At 35.3% G+C, this 19297-nt stretch overlaps 1 protein-coding gene across 6 annotated transcripts in view; it reads right to left on the bottom strand.

The window, feature by feature from the left end:
* The window catches only part of LOC149803274 (uncharacterized), a 386506-nt gene that overhangs the window by 218004 nt on the left and 149205 nt on the right, over window positions 1-19297 (bottom strand). For all 6 annotated transcript variants that reach the window (XM_089952942.1, XM_089952943.1, XM_089952944.1 and 3 more), the window contains exon 10: window positions 7027-7178. In XM_089952942.1, coding sequence (XP_089809068.1) covers window positions 7027-7178 — 152 coding nt within the window. The remainder of the gene's footprint in view (window positions 1-7026; window positions 7179-19297) is intronic.

Here is a 19297-nt window from a genome sequence, read left to right as displayed (position 1 = left end):
CTGAGCATAGAAGCAACACAAAGGTGAAAGCTCAAAATCAGAAGACCTCCCAATCCAAGCAAAACTGGAGGTACTTCTTGTGTGGATCAAAGATAGGGATGTGAAAGTATGCAACCTGAAGATCAATGGAGACTACCCAATTGCCTGGTCTTATGTCATTCTTTACTAAAGCTGTTATGGTAGGAAAGATCGATAATTAGACAAGACTTTCCCCCTTTCTTGGGAACCTGGAAAATATGGGAGTGCCGGAAATCGGTAATTTATCACCCTTTCTACTGCACCCTTCCTTCAAGTGCACCAAATTTAACTGGTAGAAGAAAATGGGAGCTCTTACTAGAAGAGGGAGATCTCAAAACCAAAGCTGGTAGCCATCTTTTATGACAGAAGGGACCCAGCCATCAAATGGTATGCTAGACCAAGCCTCTGAAAAGAGAAATAGACTGGCACCAATAGGAAACAATAGAAGAGATACATACTGTTGGAGACAGAGGGAGTCTTTATCCCTTGAGCTGTCCACTCTTGTCTTATGAAAAAGGGAAGGGCCTGCAAATTTCCTGGTTCTTTGTGGTGTGCCCTTGTTGAGACCAACTGCTGATAGGAATCTATGAAATGGGAGTGTTGCTTTGATTGTGGCTGTACAGTAAACAATTGAACAGATGGACTGTGAGGGTGGTTAAGCTGATTTTGCTTCTTGGCTGCTTTCAAAAAGCCATGATACAAGGGACTGGTGTTGTTGGTCTCTGAAATACTAAGTAGCAAGAGAGGGTCAGCCCTCTGAAGAGAGTCTCTGCCACCAAGCTTCTTAATCTGCTCTAACAAGACTTTGGAAGTATCCAGAGCAACATCATGCAGATGTGGAGATACTCCACTAACAAGGTCATGGACAAGGACAATGAATGTCCATAAGCTTCTGCCACTGATTTCAACAAACGCCAAAGGAGGTCAGCAGATGGTCATGATTAATAGTTATCTAACCTTATGTTCTTAAAATTCCAGAGTTTTCACTGGAAGGCAAGACCAGGTCCCTGTAGAAATGCCCATCAAAAACACTTGAGATTCCAAAATGGGTGGTTTAGTGGGCCAAGATTTTGCGAAACCTTTGAGAAAGCTCCTTAATCATAACCAAGAGAGGAAAAAACATGAGGTCAAACTGGAAAAAGTTTAAGATTCACAAGAACCTGAAGATTTGGGACACAGGTCCCTTGTCAAGAAGTAGTTAACATCATCTACCACTTTAATGAAAGAGCAACTCTCTTCCTCCTCACCTGCCTTTACCAAAGGGTGTGATGGGGCAAGAGACCCAATGAGAGGGGGTACCACATTTGCCTGTTCTGCATCAACCTTGTGCACATCAACGAGGACAGACAATAAGTCACCACCCCAGCCTCTCTCATGGAAGTATGACAAATTACCCAATGACTCCATGTTGCAGCAGAGACATAGAGGGAAAGAGAAACTTGAACTGGTAACTCCTCCCATGGAGCTAAGGGACTGTTCTTAGCAGTGGACTATGCAGGTGGGCGAGATTGACTCTCCACCATCTAATGCTTCGTTTTGACCAAATTTTGTAAGATTATGTAGGTCCATGACTCATAGCAAGGTCTAGATGTCCATAGCTGCATCTTGGGAAAAGGCCAATCACTCACCTGTGGTGGAAGATCCCACACCACATAGGGATTCAGAGGAATAACAGGGAACAGGAGTGATGCCAATCCAATCTCCCTCTCTAATCAGGCGTCTATAAGCCAATTCCCAGTCCCCTGAGGTTTGCAACAGCAGTTTGGAGGGGTGGTGCTTTACATGGCCCAATCCCTATATGACAATGACCGGTGACCAGGAAAAGACTGAGATCATCCCTTACAGGGTTGCTTGATTCTGTTGCCAACAACAGGCTCCAGGGACTGAAAGTTTTGTTCCCCCTTTATCAGAGACATGACCTGATCCCTGTCCTCATGGAATGGGGTCAGGGTGCTGCTCCTCCCTAATGAGAGGGTATGAATAACTCTCCACTAATTATAACCTCCAATGAGAGGGAACCCACTAACCCCAAGAGTCTCCAGAGAGACTTTAGTAATCTTTCTCCATCAAATGAGGGACTCAGAGAACAAGAACCCCAAAATTTCTGAAAACGATTTCTGAATATTTCATTGCATGAAATATTAAATGCAGCAATGATCAAAAAGAGCCAGCTATGCAACAGCAACAGGTGTTATTAAAGATATTAAAATTTCATTAAGACAGTGCAAAAAGTTAGATTTATACTTGTTATGAAGATTTACTTTAGTTTGTCTGTTAGTTTTATTATTTTATTATTTCATTACATTACTGTAATGTAACACTGTATGCTGGACTTGACCTTGTCCAAAACCGAGTTCATTTCTGCTTGACCTGATTGACTTTATTTCATTTATGTAAACAACTAATAATAGCTTCATTATTCTCTAAGTGTATGAGCTTTTTATGAGGATTATTATTCAGGTAAACAAAGAAGGAGTAAATGTTGATCAGGGTCAATGTTTTGGATATTCCTAAGTGAATTTTGCAGGCTACTGTGTTGAAAAAAACAAACAAGGATCATTAGATCATTCTGGAAGGTTATTTTCCATTAGATATTGGTTGTTTTTAGAAAATGCAAATTGTGATCTAAGGTCAAGCAGAGAACTATATTATCTTGTGACTGTGAGGATTTTACCAGTCATGCTTTAACATCTAGCACTTTAAGTTGCATTATGTTGTGACCAGTTTTGGCTGAATTCAAGTAACTATTCCTTCTGGAAACACAAAAGTGCTCTGACAAAATTCTTGGATAAAGACATTTATTGTAATTTATACTTAATTAAAACCTGGAATAATATTTTGGTGATTCAACAAGAGACTGTTGATACATCAGTACTTTGTAGGTTATAACAGACATGTCATTGCCTTCAATTCTGGATCTCTTCGGGACTCGAACAGAGTTTTATTCAGGACTTTTTATTACTAGGACTTGTGTCTTTAATTCTTGGATTAATTTTGTATTTAATCTGCAATACCTTAAGTTCTATTTTCTCATTTTTCACTTTGTATTCTAGGGAAATAAATTATTTGTTAAATTTTACAAAGCTTGTTGTCTTCACTCTTTACTGTTACTTATTTAAAGAACACAGACTCGTAACATGCAAAAAAAATTCAATGTCAACCTTAAATGATGTTTAAACATATTTTAGTTTTCAAATAACACTGATTGAAACAGCTGAGGTACAAAAGAATGATATAATTTAAACTCAAGGCTTCACCAATCATTAAAATATCACCATTTTTTACCATTTGATGAAATCTATCCAGTACTAACAGAGGAAAATAAAATATTCTTTTAGCCTGACCAGCTAATGCAACAATAAACAATCAAATGCAACAAACAAAAAACACATATTAGCTATTTTCTTTCCTCAGTATTATTTTAAATACTGTTTCAGCTTTCTGGTGCTAACTTCAGTCCATTTTATATTTTGGGTTTTCCCAATTGGCTGAAATTTGATATAAAGGCTATCTGTCTATAAAGGCCATTTTTGGCAGGTCCCAGGGTTAACAACTACAGATTTGACTGTATATAATTTCTTTTAAAAGTAGAGTATAATACATGGATACATTTGATTTGAAAGATCAATGGCAAGAGACAAGAAATCTGTCACTTGTTTATAAGATTACTTTCGAGCAAAAGAATAGAAATTTGTGGAGACATTTTATGTGGATGCCAACACCCAAGCAAAAGGTTTATCAAAGAGGGCCAAGAAAATATTTACCGTATATACTCACGTATAAGCCCGTTCGCGTAAAAGCCGACCCCCACCCAAATGAATTGGTAAAACTGTTATAAAGTGCATGACCCGCGTATAAGCCGACCCATAATTTCTAGACTACCGGTACATCACAAGATGCACAAAGTGAGTTCTGAATACGTTTATTGAGGCAAATCACATTATTAAATAAAATGAAAGTACGAAAGCTAATTTATATGTTGAAATAAAAACAATTCTAAAGTGTTAAGTCTTAATGAAAATTTAATTAATCCTCATTCTAAAATCATGAATTATAAAAGTTCTATCACTTTTAGAATCCTTCAAAATCTGGCTCTGTATCAGACTCGCCAAACAATTCAAGAAACTTGGCTTCTGTTACGGGCGTGCTTTCATCATATACGTCGTCATTGTCATCATGGTCATCCGAAAGTGTGTCGTTATCCTTCTTGCTCTCCTCGTCATTGTCGGATTGAAATATAGCATCATCCTCTGTTCCATCCATGGCAATGCTGATACAGCACTTCCCAAATGATTTTGCAATTATTTCCGATGGAATTGAGTCCCACGCTTCTTTTACCCACTTGGCGACCAAATCGATGTCCGGCCTCATTAAATTCCCGCCTTTTGTCATTTTCACAGATAATTATTTATCATTGTTGTTTACCAGTAGTGTGATTCAATTGATCAAAATATGATTGGTTTCAGCGTGGACATTATTCAAGTATTGTGACAGTTTATAGCAGAAACCATGTCTACTATCATATCTCATTAAACAATACATCTGAGAGTCGACATGTATTAGTAAAGTCATTGACATTGTGCAACTAAACAAACCTATTATCCCCAAGGCATTTACCACAGATTAAGCATATGGTAGCTATTGTACAACACTCTACTGCTAACAAACCACTTTGCTTTACAAACAACTAAACAACAGTAGTATATAAACTGTGGCTGCCGATTACTTCTAAAACACCTGTCAAAGAAATCCCACATATTATATTGTTTTACAATTATTCACGCTGACTCGTATATTGCCCTGTTATTTACCCTTCCTAAGCGTGCGCGCAACAAACCCCTATAGAGCCTCTCGCTATTGTTCCTTTAAGACTACTGTACATGTATTTCTACTCTCGATCAAAATGTATGTCGTATATACCTTCAGTATCGTAATTCTTTTATTTTTTTATGTAGTTTCATTTCATATTTACACTGAAATAAGCCAGCGTGCATTTGTACGATACCGTAGAGTTTAATGATTACTGATTAGCTGAGGATGAAATACTTGACTGGAGATTACTAATATGGCGGTTCTTTTGGAAAATACACGTACCACCGTGGCTCAAATAACACGTATGGCTGCATTTTCTGGTGGATGGACATCTGTCAAATAGACGTCAAGTACGCTAAAACATGTTTTTCATTCATTATCCTACCACTTAAGTTAGAAAAAAAATATTTATTTCACTTCATGACAGCACATTTCTTATGAGCCATGTGATCTCATCTTCGGCAATCAACAGAAACAATAAATACTGGAAATTGAGGGGAAAAAAGCATTAAAAATTTCAGACTTGGACCTTGGCCCGCAGATAAGCCGACCCCCCTTCTTCCAGGCCTTATTTTTTCCCTAAATTTTTCGGCTTATACGCGAGTATATACGGTAGTGGACTGGAGAAATTACATAACATTCAGACAGAAAACAAGTGTGCTCATGAAAATCAAAGGATAATTTGTTGTCTCAACTCATTAACCCCTGGAGGTTTTTGTCATTTTTGCCTGAAATGCGAGTAGGAAACACATTTAGCCTAATGCCTAGTTGTGTTAGAAACATCATTTTCCATTGGTTATTTGAAGAGCTACATCCATCTACCTTTCTATAATACCACCCACTTTAGTGTATCATACATGACCTTGATGATACAGAGCTCAGCAGTAGGCTATTATCTCCTGCCACATAAACACGGTGCCAGAGGCTAATGAGTTAACAAGAATTTGGGAAGTTTTTACAAATTGACAAGGAATGGCTAAGTTTGTAATTTATGTGCAATGTTGATGCACAAGTAAATACATCCTAATACATCGACTTCCAACAAATTTTCCATTAGCCTAATGCCTAGTTGTGTTAGAAACATCATTTTCCGTTGGTTATTTTGCTCTCGCATAAGCAGAAGGGTACAAGTTGGAGTTCTTTTTTCTTTTTTTTTGCTTAATTAACCCATCATTTTTGTATCTACTCTTTATTCCAAATGCCCACCTTATCCTACTTTTTGCAAAGGTTCACCTGTCTGTGTGAAGTTCAGACCAGTCTGCTTTAGATCTGAGGCCAAAAAAGTCTAAAATCCGGACACAAAATTGGATTCTGACCATGGGCCAATTCTGGGTGAAAAAAAAAAACTGCTCCCAAAAATGAGGTTTTTCCTTCTGTATTTTGTAGTGTAACTAAAACGTCCAGATTATTTGGTATAACTGTAGAGCTACATCTATCTTTCTATAATACCACCCACTTTAGTGTATCATACATGACCTTGACGATACAGAGCTTGGCAGTAGGCTACTACCTCCTTAATGAGTTAAAGTAATACTTAACACATTCATATATACTTGGAAATAACTAAAATATGATATGAAATGTATATTTTATATATATTTATCTTGATGTTTTCATTAATCTGATATTTATGCACGAGTTGGATTTGTCCCAAATATGTTTCACAACATTCTGCCATGGCATAAGTGACATGGGTCAAACATATGATAATAGGATCACAAATGTAATGATAGTGATATTCACCATTAATTTGTAATAGATACTACCATTATGTAAGAACATTTTTTAAACTATTTCGTCATGGATATTGAAAACATGCTATTTATATCATTCACGTCAACAAATTCGTTGGGAATCTCCACACATTCCTTACTAACAGAAAATACTGACATACCCATACAGCAAGAAAGTACCATGGTATATACCACCAGAAACAATTACCAGGGTAAACTGGTACACTGGTAATACCATGCAGCTCTACTTACCAGTGTCTAGCCTACAAGAAGCATTGACCCAAACCTGGCAGTGCATATGAGTCTCCTATGTTTGCATGCATTCTTAAGTAAAACAAACAGCACAGACTCTGATCCACCAGCACATTATGCAGTGGCAGAGTCTGTGTCTATACTAGTTACAGTTCAATGCAAATTATAATGGAGTAAATATGGAACAAGTTTGAAACGAAAGCAATTTTACCAATGAATATTTCCCAAAGAACACAACAGAAGCTGTACATATCACTGAGAGGTGTTGGTGGCAAGTTATGCATTATTTCTGGAGCCATCCAGCTGATTCTAGCTTGAGGCGTAGAGGCCACTGTGCTTTTTTTCCCCATCTCACACTTGGACCTGTGGAAGGTAAATGCTCCATCAGACAGCAAATTGACAATTACAAAGATACCCAATTTTAGAGCAAAATATGTTTCTTCAATAACACTTAACCCAATCATAATACATTAGGAGTACAAAACCTACCTTGCAAATCCAGCAAGATATAAAGCAAAATTATAATCAATTATTACATAGCCCACCACTATAAAGCTTTAAATAGTCTCCAGTAGCCATTGTGAATTTTAATTATCATGCAGATAATAAGCTGACTAAAGACATCTTAAGAATGAAAAGTTGGACCCTTGTCTAAGTAGCTCCTTTTGCAATTTTTTCAATATATTTTAACTTTTTAATCTGCACTCTATAGCCATTCATGTGCTGACTTACTGTTAAAACAAGCAAGCAGGCAACTTACCTATGTGACAAGGCATAAAAGACATAAAACTATAAAGAAAAAAGAACTTTTTCTTCAAGTTATAAGTAGAGGTGCTATAATGAGTTGATACAAACCTGAGATTAATGTTGTTTTTGTATTTTTTAAAAATATTTTGTTTTAAAAATCTCCTTAAGAATCTATTATCATTGTTCAACCCTAGAAGCAGAATATTTTACTAGGTGTAAAAAGAAAGACAGGCTCCAAGTGACAGCCAGTAGTACCAGTAAGTGGGACTGATGTGATTGTGTGTTCACCTCAGGGAAAAAGCTACATTTCAACTCAAAATGGTAGGTATTCTTTCCCAAATAATTCTGTCCATCACTGTTCTGAAAACAGCTTATTTCTGGGGACTTGTTTGATATAAGCCTCCTGGGTTCAATCTAAAATTCAGCCTGCTGGGGCCAATGGTACACTGAGATTTCAGTTACAGCCACCAAGAATTTAAATAAGGGCCACTACTTTTTTTGATTCGGCAAGTTGTTACATGAAGATTTGAGGATAAAAAATGTAAACTAAAAATGTGCTTAAGATATTATTTATTCTTCTAATATTTTAATATCATATTCTTCTGCACAAAAAGCATATATGTCAACCAATTAACCAGGAAGGTTTCCCAGCTAAGATGAGGTGTGTCTCCTGTTCCTACCATCACTCACTGAAATCAACCATATATGCAAAATTATTAATGAAAAATTTAATTTTTCCACTTTATCATACCTTGCTTCCAGTATAATATATTTACAGTAATACTGCCTATGATCATGTGACACTGACCTATTTCAAGCTGGGCAAGACAATTTTTTAGCTATTACCAAGCACCACAAAACAATTAACATCATACTGTCAGTGTTTAAAGTTTGTCAACATTAATTAAATTGTGTGAATTATATTGTGTATGTGATCAGAAGTAATTTTGACAAGATTAAAGATATTTATTGATTATGGTTGGATTACTAAAGAGTTCAATAAGCATAAACAATTAACATCCCTCCAATTCTCTCCATAGAGTAGGTTCTGCTTTGATGACTAAAATTGTTGAGATGGATTCAAGTCTCTACAATATGAGATCAAAAGTAATTAGAAGAGGATGAAAGATGTTCATTGATTATAGCTGAATTACTAAAGAGCACAAGTGATATTAAAAAGAGTTTAAGCCACCAAAATATCACTCAAAAGTCAAAGATGAAGAGAAACAAGAATTCCAGTGAATGGAAAGAAGTTCAAAGGGCATGAATATGCATCCTGACCTTCCCATATAGATGATTTTAAAATCTGTTAATGTGGCAAGAATGGCATTATGTATCATGCAAAAACTCCATCCCATGAAAACATATTAAACATGACAATATGCCATCAGTAAAATCCATGTTCATGGAATCTGCATCATATGTGAATATAGATATAGTTCCAAGATGCAGTTTGCTGACTTTATAGTCAAACATAATCTTCCATTTATGATATTTTCACAGTTGAAATTTTCAATGCAGGATCATCATATTTTACATATTATATATGTTTATGTTTTCACAGATGCCTGTGCATATGTTCCAGGCTTGATACTTTGATTTTTAAAATCACTTAATTATCTAGTGTCAAGCCAGATTATTCACATCATGTTGTATATACTGTATATATTGTACATAACAGATAGAAGGCCTCAAGTTAGATAAGTTCTGTAACTAATTATTGTTGATTTGTGGCAACATGGGCAATATCATGTGCAAAATTAAGAAGTTTCTGGTGGCCTCAACTGCCTAATTTTTTTTTCAATGGGAGAGCTTCTGCCTTTTGGAATCAGTCAAAAGCAAATTATTGACATAGGTGGCACTGGCAGCAATGCTGATGACATCCACATTCTTGATCATGAGCTCTTAACTCTCTCATTTGGCAGAGTTAGTTGTTTGGCAGTGAAGGTAAATTTCAACTATAAAATTGTATGTGCCTTTAAAACAGTGTTTTTGACCTACCACTGATAGAATAATGTAGTCATCTTGAATATTTGTAAACATATCAGACATTCTTTACATGAGTGTTCCTGCTTCCATACCTGTCAATTTGTATGGGTTACTCGTAATTTGTATGTTTTTTTTCTTCATTTTCATCAGTGTATGGCCAAACAACCAGTTTGTACGTTTTTTGTTTCCTATAAAAATTGTGTTTTTTATATATTTTTTCTTCCTAGGAATCTGAACATCATTTTTTTTAAAATCGAGTAAGATCTAGAATCTTGTTTTTTTGCTATGCACAAGCAAGGTAGGGATAACTCTAATATGCTTTGGAAAATTAATATCAGGCCCGGAGATCAAACATCTAAATTATTGATTTTTATGTCAAGTAAAACCCCACATCTTGCGTATCTGGCATTATTTTAATTTTAGCATGCTTTTTAAGGTGAGTAAAGGCATGACAAAATATTTAAATGGCATTTTATCCTTTTATTCTGCCAAATATGCACTTTACACACACATTTTTAGAAAGAGCATCAATTTAACCATTTTTTAAGATATTTTGGAAATTTGTTTAGCTCATGTGCATTGCCTGAAATTAAGTTTTGAATTATGGGGGTCAGATTGTAACCCAAACAGGAAGACGCATGAAAATATGTTACACTGCAAATTTATATCAACTTTTTCACCATATTCGGCACACCAAATATCAAATTCATAACTTTTAAAACACACTTTTAATAGAAATGATCACCAGCTCAGGAGGTATAAACTTTTGGACTGCTACTTTGGCAATTATTTTATTTTTAGATTTTAATTTTTGGACAGCTCCTGGTGTAATATCTTAGGGTGTATGGGGGAAAAATATAAATATGTAATAATGAGACCATGACAAATCCAGAGAAATTCATATTACACCTTAAAAATGCATTTTTCAAATTACCTTTGCACACAGCTTTTGTTTTTACTAGTTTTACTTTCGTTTTTGAGTTGCTCCACACCTGGATCATAAAGTGCTTAAAGATGAGTTTGAGGATTATTGCATGCTGCCTGACGAGTGTGTGCCTGTATTAACAGATGATGGACAGAAAAGGAGCTTTTGTAGCTACTGGCTGGATATTATCAACCAGAGAATCAGTACTGGTGGCATCCGATTCCCAAATCTAAAAGTTTCATAGATGTAAATAATTATGAAAATACATGTAAAATCAGATCATGTGTGGCATGATTCAAGTTCAGGTGAGCACAAGACAGGGACCGTGATCTTTGAAGTTTTTTGGTCAACTATAAGTGATCATAGGTATTTCTCCCTCAGATGTGCAGAGAAGTCAGTAATGTTTGTCTTCAGACAATTTGCCCTGTTTGTGGCATCTGGGTAGTTGGCAGTTTTAGTTTTGTATCTAAGAAGACTTTCAGATCATAGCCCTGGCTTTCCCTATAGCCAGATATCTAGTTTTGTTCTTCTATCTCATTCTTTTTAAGTGCAATTTGAATTCTTCAAATCTTTTGATGAGCATCTTATTTTGGAGTATATACTTTTGATGTGAACATAAAGGTTGCATGATAGGTTTTCATTACAGTCTAGGATGACAGCTGATAGGCATGAGACACAGACGGAAGTTGGTGAGTTTGCAATATGAGATGGTTCCATTATTTCCATCTTGTAATATGGATCAGGTATTAAGGAATATATTTCACTTATCTAACAATTCCAATGTGAATTTGATGATGGGATGAAAATCACTGGCAAATCCAAATTATTGTTGGAGTGGCTCTTACTACTCTTACCCATTTTCTCTCCAGTCATCAATAAATCTGCACAAGCTTAAAGGTTTGTGAGGTGCTTGATTCAACAGTGATTGCTCTCACCTTCCTATAAATATGTCCACATACGAGGATGCCATTTTGGTGCCCATTGCTGTACCACTAAGTTGAAAATAGTTCTGGTCATTGAAATTTTTGATCCTCAGAACAAGATTTACAAGTTTGATAAGCAACAAGGTACTCTGTTCTTAAGGGTTATGATGGCTATCTCATGCTTCCTTGCAAGTTTGCTGTACAAAGGGGCAGATGGATGGATGGATGGATGGATACAAACAGACAGAGAGCATATAACAATCTCTCCCAATGCACCTAATCTTGCTATGATAAATTTTCTTAAGGAAACTTTTGAGAGGAAGCATGATGCAGAAACTGGTCGGGTGCTTTCAAGAGTTATGGATCTCTATTTCAGATCAGACAACAAAAACAAATAACAATTACAAACACAAAAATGTAAACAAAATATCTATTTACATACTGTTTTGTTATTGAAACAAAAACAAATATAGTACTAATATATCTTAAAAAGCAGAATGTTTTGTGCTTTTACTCAAAGATCTTGACAAGTTTCTGACTTGCTGCACTGTGCATGTCACGTTCATTTTATACATTCACATTTAGAGTTTGCAGCAGATTTTGAGCATTTCTGGCAAACAGTAAAAGACACACACATCTAAAGTGGTTGTTGACCTGCAAGTACAAAAGTCACTAGTGCTGCAGAAAAACATGTATATAATCTGTAGTTTTCATAGGCATTTAAGATGACTAGGTGTAGACATGCATGTCATACTGCAACAATTTTACACACAAAGAAGACTGCTACAAAGAAGAGTTTCAATCTGCATTATCCTTTGTTACTTTTCTTCTTTCATTGCATCAAGTTTTTCTTCTGCATGCTAATTAGCAATGACAGATGATCATAACATCCATAAAAGTGTAGTCTTATAGAGGGTAAAGACTTTGTGGCAAGTCAGGTGAAATAGTTGCCTCTGTGCCTGTCATGTGCTTAAGTATATAGAAATAGCAAAGCTGACTTCACCTTGTCTCAAGCTGCTGTCACCCCACCTGCACCCTTCATTTTTGTTTATTGTAAGCTTTTGTACTCAACTGCTGTCTTTGTTTCTGTACAAAAAACACTAAAAACAGTTTCAATATATTATTTTTTCAAGTTTTTTTAAAATACATATTTTTGGTGTCAATTTAAAGTTTATTTATGCCTGCAATTATGTCTCAATCAAAAAGATTCCTGCAGAAAATTCACACATTATGCATTGATGAACAAGGTAAAATTCTACACATTTGTAGCCCAATCAAGTGCAATTCTGTGGAGTTTTACAGCCTGATTACAAGTAATGATCAACAGATTTATTTCACATTTCATCCTGTTGAAGTACTAAGAGAGGACTGATGAACTTCAATATCTACCACCTGTTCTTTTGGAGTAACCAGTTCTGTGGTTACCGTCTTTGGCAAAAACTGTCATACAACAATTTGCAGAATCAAAGGAAAATATATTTTCATAGAATTTTCATAATTTCTTTTATATCATAAGGCTCAAATGATTAGTAAAAGGTCTGTCTTGAGTGATGGTCTTAAACAATCTAAATTTTGACCTCTGCACACTCAATTCTCTATATTTTCCCAAAACTCTACCCTATTCTAGCAGGAAACAGAAGTCACTTCACCCAAAAAGTTGAGTCAAGTGTGGACCCTGCTTATGCTATTTATTGACTTGTTCCATAAAAAAATAAAAATAATGCAACACAACCCACTGGCTCGACTTGTCTCATTGTGAAGAGTTCATCTATATCATGGCTACATTTGCTTCATTTTCCAGTTTAGTTTATTTTTCAGTAAACTCAAAAACCTTGCAAAATCATTATTTCAAAATATCATGCCAAAACGATTTTTTACATAAATTGTATAATGAAATGTTGTAGTACACTTCTTTTACTGTGAAAGACGATAAATCTGATGTCCAAACTGAGTCTCTCTTAAATTCTGCAGTTTAGAAATTAAAGTTTGTCAAATACATGTAAGTATATACCGTATTTTCCAGCCTACAAGTCGATGCGGAGTATAAGTCAAATTGACCAATTTTGTAACTTTTCCATCCTTCGTCCATATATAAGTCGATTCGGAGTATAAGACAAGGCCAGGTCAATAACTTGGCTTTGTATTTTATACTAGTAACTTCCGGTTGCATGAATATTGATGGTATCATTGTATGATATTCCATATTACCGGCAATCGTGAAATTGCATTACCGATGCTAACATGCTTGTGATTTTACTTCTGAACTGCTATATTTTGTTATCAATTGACACAGCTGAATAAACAGTCCATGCTTGTTTTATTATAACTGAAAGCACATCCATGTTGTAGTTCATTTTATTACCTGTAGTTACGAACGTAACTTATACAAACTTGTCATTTTCTATCGTAAGTTTGAAAGTCACGGATTCCGTTAAATCGATTCGTATATATATATATATACATATACTATTTTTTAAGTGTTTGTTCTGTTTGGACTTGGATATAATTAACATTTTATTACTAATCTATTCAATGATATACCCCACTATTATCTTTATCGGCGAGTTCGAATACAAAGTAATGGGTATGAACTCTTGTCCTTATAACAAATTTTGTATGGACAATGACTTCAATAAAATGTTGACAGATTTTCATTTCCCTAAAAAAGCCTCATTTCCCTACTGGCAGCCTCGCTGATTTGACCTATTCTGTCGATTCTTGCCCTCAATCTGGTTTCAATTATAGCCAAAGCGCTAAGCATGTTTAATTACCGTGTAAATAACACTGCATAGCCATGTGGTTGTTGTGACAATGTACATCATAATTAAAACAAGAATGAATTGTTGATTTAGAGGTGTTTATTGATAATGGAATATAGTAGGCTCGTAATACATGAGGATTATCACAATCGTCAGGTAACTCAAAATACCGTCTTTTTTTCTCTTTGCAAAAGCTACAAATAAAAACCGCCCTGAATAAAAGAACGATCTTGTACACGGACAATTTTTTTCATCTCTCACTCTCTCTCTCTCGTGTGCACACACACAAGCACGCGCGCGCTCACAATATATCTGATTTTAGTTTAGTTTAAACCATATTTGTTTTAATTATGATATCCATTGCAACAAAAGCCACGTGGCTGTGCATGCTATGAATATTCCTTCCAGTTGAAACCAGTCTTGAGTGCAAGATTCAACAGATGAGATAAACTCAGTGAGGCTAACAATAGGGAAATAAGGCAATTCATAGGGAAATCAGAAATGTGAAGAAAATGAGGAGACAGAAAACAAAAGTTGCAAACAAAAAATAAATAAAAATACTTTTTATTATACTTTAACATATCTGTGAAATCCCACCTTTCTCTTCAGCGAACTTCACAACTTCCAGCTTAAAAGTCGTTGTGTAAGACTTGTGTGATTTGACGGGAGGCATTGTGAGATAAGTTGTATGATTTGTACGGGGATATTTATATGAATGATTATGACTGAAAAGATTGATCAAAATATACCGAACTCATTAAAATGTGCCCATACTATAGCAATGAAAACAATGCCCATGGCTAAATTCATTAATTACATCTAGAGAAGGGAGTGGGCATCATTTCCTGTTGTACTTAATCCCATTGATATTAAAAATGGGTAGCGTAATTGATGCGGATTAATGATAAAGAACAATGGGGTACCGGCAATATGGTAACTAGTATCGGTAGCTAAAGCCAATATCAAGGTCTAAACAATTGCGGCAACTGGCTTTGATTGTTGTTGGAAACCAAAGACCAATTTATCAACAACCGGTATAATCAAAGAGAGACACCAAATCGTCAGCTGGTTAAGAATGAATATAGGTGAAGTGTTGACATTACAATTTGCTTTAAACTGAATTGCAAAACTAAAAATCATGGATCACTGATGATCTATGAGTACTGGTAGTCCATCTATATATCTGATTTTAGTGTAGTTTAAACCTAATTTATTTGAGAAACTTTGTCAAATACAATTAGAAACATATGATTTGCGGGATTCAGTAGAATGCATGATCTACATTATTTTATAAAAAATCATAGAACGCTCGAGTTAATATGGATTACATCCCTTTGTAGGATCAATTGGATCAATCAAAAAGCTATGCTGGTAATTGCTCACGTGTGTCCAACATTATACTGGAAAATCAAATATTAATGGACCAGTTATTTCATATCTTTTTTTTTAGGAACAAACAATATGCTTTGAATTAGTACAGTACACTATAGAGTATAGACCGTAAGTGTGCTATGCGGCCCGGTGAAGTTTTTACCGGTACGGTAAATTGTTTTCTTTTATTTTATGTTTGAGAAATAAGAAAAAACACGCAGAATGCAAAATAAATAATGACAAAACTTACAAATATAAACGCAGTCATATTAGTTTATGACAATTTATTGACATAGTAATTTAACATGAATTTGTACTTCTATGTGACCTGTTTTCGATTATGCCGATTATAGAGCAATGTCAATAGCATACCGGATACTGTAATCCATATATAAGTCGATGCAATTTCAATGACACAATCCATATATAAGTCGATTCGGAGTATAAGACAAAGACCGAACTTTCAAGTCAAAAAGTATCGACTTATACGCCGGAAAATACGGTATGTGGTGTAATGATACATCAGCACAATCCTAGATATACAGTGTCAAATAAGGTTAGGTTGCTTGGTTCTTACGTATTTAACACCATTTTTCAGCAAATATAGGCTATACATAGAAGCCAGTATATCTGGTTCAGAAAAATCCCATGGAAGCTACCAGCGAGCTTTCTCACATAACCACATTGTCCAAGCATGATAATCGTTCTACATTCTGCATCTGTAATAATATAAATGAACCCTGACTGTACAAGCTAGTAAGCTAGTATGAAGTCATGATAAATCTTCAGCAAACTTTACAGTTTAAATATGTCCAGGATATGATGTACAAAAATGAACATTCAACATGAAACTCTTTCAAATGTGCAGTTAATTTACAACTTTGTACATGTACTTTAGCACAACAAATTTTGCAAAACTATAGCTCAGTGCCAAATAACTTCTTCCATGTGTCTAAATGCTGTATCAAAGTTAAGTTCACTAACACAAGTTCCTGAACTCTATGTAGTAACATACTGAATTGTAAATAAAGACAAATAATATTCAACAACAACAATAATAATAATAATAATAAAGACTTTATTAAGAGAAGGTAACTCAATTAGTTGCAGAACTCATCTACCTTGAGGCCTTCTATCTGTTATGTACAAAATATACAACATATATAACATGATGTAAAGAATCTGGCTTGACGCAAAATAATGAAGTGATTTTAAAAAAAACAAAGTATCAAGCTTGGAACATGCACAGGCATCTGTGAACACAAAAACATACCTGTAAATAGAATATAAAATATCATCCTGCATTTAAAAATGAAAATGATACAAAACTACAGAAAAGCACGTGGTATTTATTTTACATAAACTGTTCAATTGTCTAAAAACTTCATTCATTTGAGACACTTATTATGAAAAGAAGAAAATGTTAGGAGCCTTATGTCACTGGGAATGTTGTTCTGTACCAATGGACCAGTATACTGAACACTTTTCTTTAAAACAATACCTTCTTTGGCCTTGGTATAATGCAATTTTTACTTCTCATGGACCTTAAATTTGAAGTACAGTCAGCATCTCTTTGGTGAAAGATATTGCTTAGACAGGAAAGGCTTTTCTGGATACTTTATACATCAATATGGGCTTTCTAAGAAATATTCTTTCGTGTATTGTTAAAATCTTTATATTATTCATTGCATCCTGGAAATTGTCAATACATTGATCCAGACTTAAATGGCAAGCCCTCTTTTAGAGTCTTAAAAGTGTTGTTATGTTTAAGTTAGAGGTATTACCCCAAATTACATTACAATAGTCCAGATATGGCTGAATATAACTTTTATAAAAGATGACCCTATACTGAAGAGCAATGTATGTTTTGATTTTCCTCAGTAGCCAAAGAGAAGAAGAATTAACACTTTTTTGAAACACGTTTAATGTGAATAGACCAAGAAAGATTGTTATAGTAAAAACTGCTATGAGCGTCCTCTGCTATGAGCAACCACCTGTCATTTCTGACCACAATTGCAATGCATGGATCAATTTTATTATATAAATGCTCCGTTATGAGTGACCACCTGCTGAATATGACAGCGATCATGATGTCTTGGCAAAATATGCATTCTGACACTGCTATGAACAACCACATTGCAAAAACAAGGATAAACTCCACCGACCTTAATTTAATCTCCATAAAAATGACTGCTCATAATATTCTAAATTGAAAAAAATAGGCTGGCTACTGATGTCTGAATTTTTTTAGCTATGCCTATAGTGTTTTATAGTTTCTGTCATAAACCAGACTAAAGTATATGTAGATTATTTCCTAGTTTGGATCCCAGCTTCATATGCTTCATGTGCTCTCTGAGTTGTTCTCCACTATTCGTATAGGGGTGAGCAATGCAGGGAGCATAAAAGCAGGGAACCAGACTAATTATTCATTCACTTAGCTCGCTTCTGGGCCTTATTGAAGGACCTGGCATCCACTTGATTAGCAATGATTGTTCTGATCAAAAACAAACATAAAAGGAATAGATAAAAAAAAAGGATTGTTGCTACCAGTGCTAGATGCTAGTCCGTAAACCAGGTTAATGTACATGTCATGAATTGCCATTGTAGGGCCAAAGTTGACGTAGTGGTTGCGTAAATTGTCTGTCTATAGAGTCAATCCATATTGCCGGGGGTGAATAAGGTCACTGTCTATTAAACCAGCAAGAGAGAATCGTTTGTGGGATTTGATTGATAGTGTTCAAGACTTGTGATGTTTGTTGCATTTCCCCTGATATTATGTGATTACATCCCAATCACAAAGCTGTCATCTATTCAATTTGGCGTGACCGGGTTACACACATTGCTTATGGAGTTAATCCCTGTATGTCATCTTTTGTCTCTGAGTAAATGGTTCTGTTCCTGGGTGAGATAATTGTTTCTTTTTATTTCATTAATTGTTAGATATGCAATGCACATGTATAGATTTTTCATATTTTCCCACAGCCCAGACAAAACCATCTTCATGTTTGATATAACAAGATGGCCACTATCGCTTAACTGGCTTGAAGCAGCTGTTCCGTTTTTCATTGCCATTTTCATGATATTTGTGCTTGTTGCCTGTTTTCATCTACATTATTGTGTTCATTATGTATTGGCTGTTAAATTTGTATTCATCTCCTTGTTTTGGAAATGAGAGCAATTAGACTTTTTCTCAGCTGTCTTGTTCCACTGTTTTTGAACAAACCACCATCACGTGATACTCGCCAGGCAACCCGTTTATGCTACAATGGACCCTCATTAATTGCTTTAAATGATCACACTTTGGCTCTCCACATTACATTGTGCTCTAGACTAAACGAACTGGGACTACATTCATCAATACCTAAATGTAAACAGAAGCGAAGAAAGAAATGTTGTTTCAAAGCTGGCCGGCGTAGAACAGGAAGAACAATTCCAGCTATCTCCCTTATTTTGGCTCAACAATTTTTTTAAAAAAATCGACCATTAATTCAGATAACCTAATTCAAATCCCTATTAATTCATCAAAGGTTGTGTCAACTATCCAGGAGATACCTCTGCGTATTTCCTTATTCAATGCCCAGTCAATAGGACCACCGGAAAAGCGCACAGAAATAGTAAATTTTATGAACGACCAGAATATTGACCTATTTTTCCTGACAGAAACATGGCTAAAAACATCAGGCGATGAGCCCAAGTGTGCGGATCTAACACCCACTGGTTACTCCATCAAGTCGTTCCCCCGTAATTCTCGCAGAGGTGGAATTGCTG

The sequence above is a fragment of the Sinohyriopsis cumingii genome, chromosome 3, assembly GCF_028554795.1.
Source record: "Sinohyriopsis cumingii isolate HCF-2022 chromosome 3, ASM2855479v2, whole genome shotgun sequence".
Classification (NCBI taxonomy): domain Eukaryota; kingdom Metazoa; phylum Mollusca; class Bivalvia; order Unionida; family Unionidae; genus Sinohyriopsis; species Sinohyriopsis cumingii.
The sequence above is the reverse complement of the archived record's forward strand: the minus strand, read 5'-3'. Positions and strand labels throughout refer to the sequence as shown.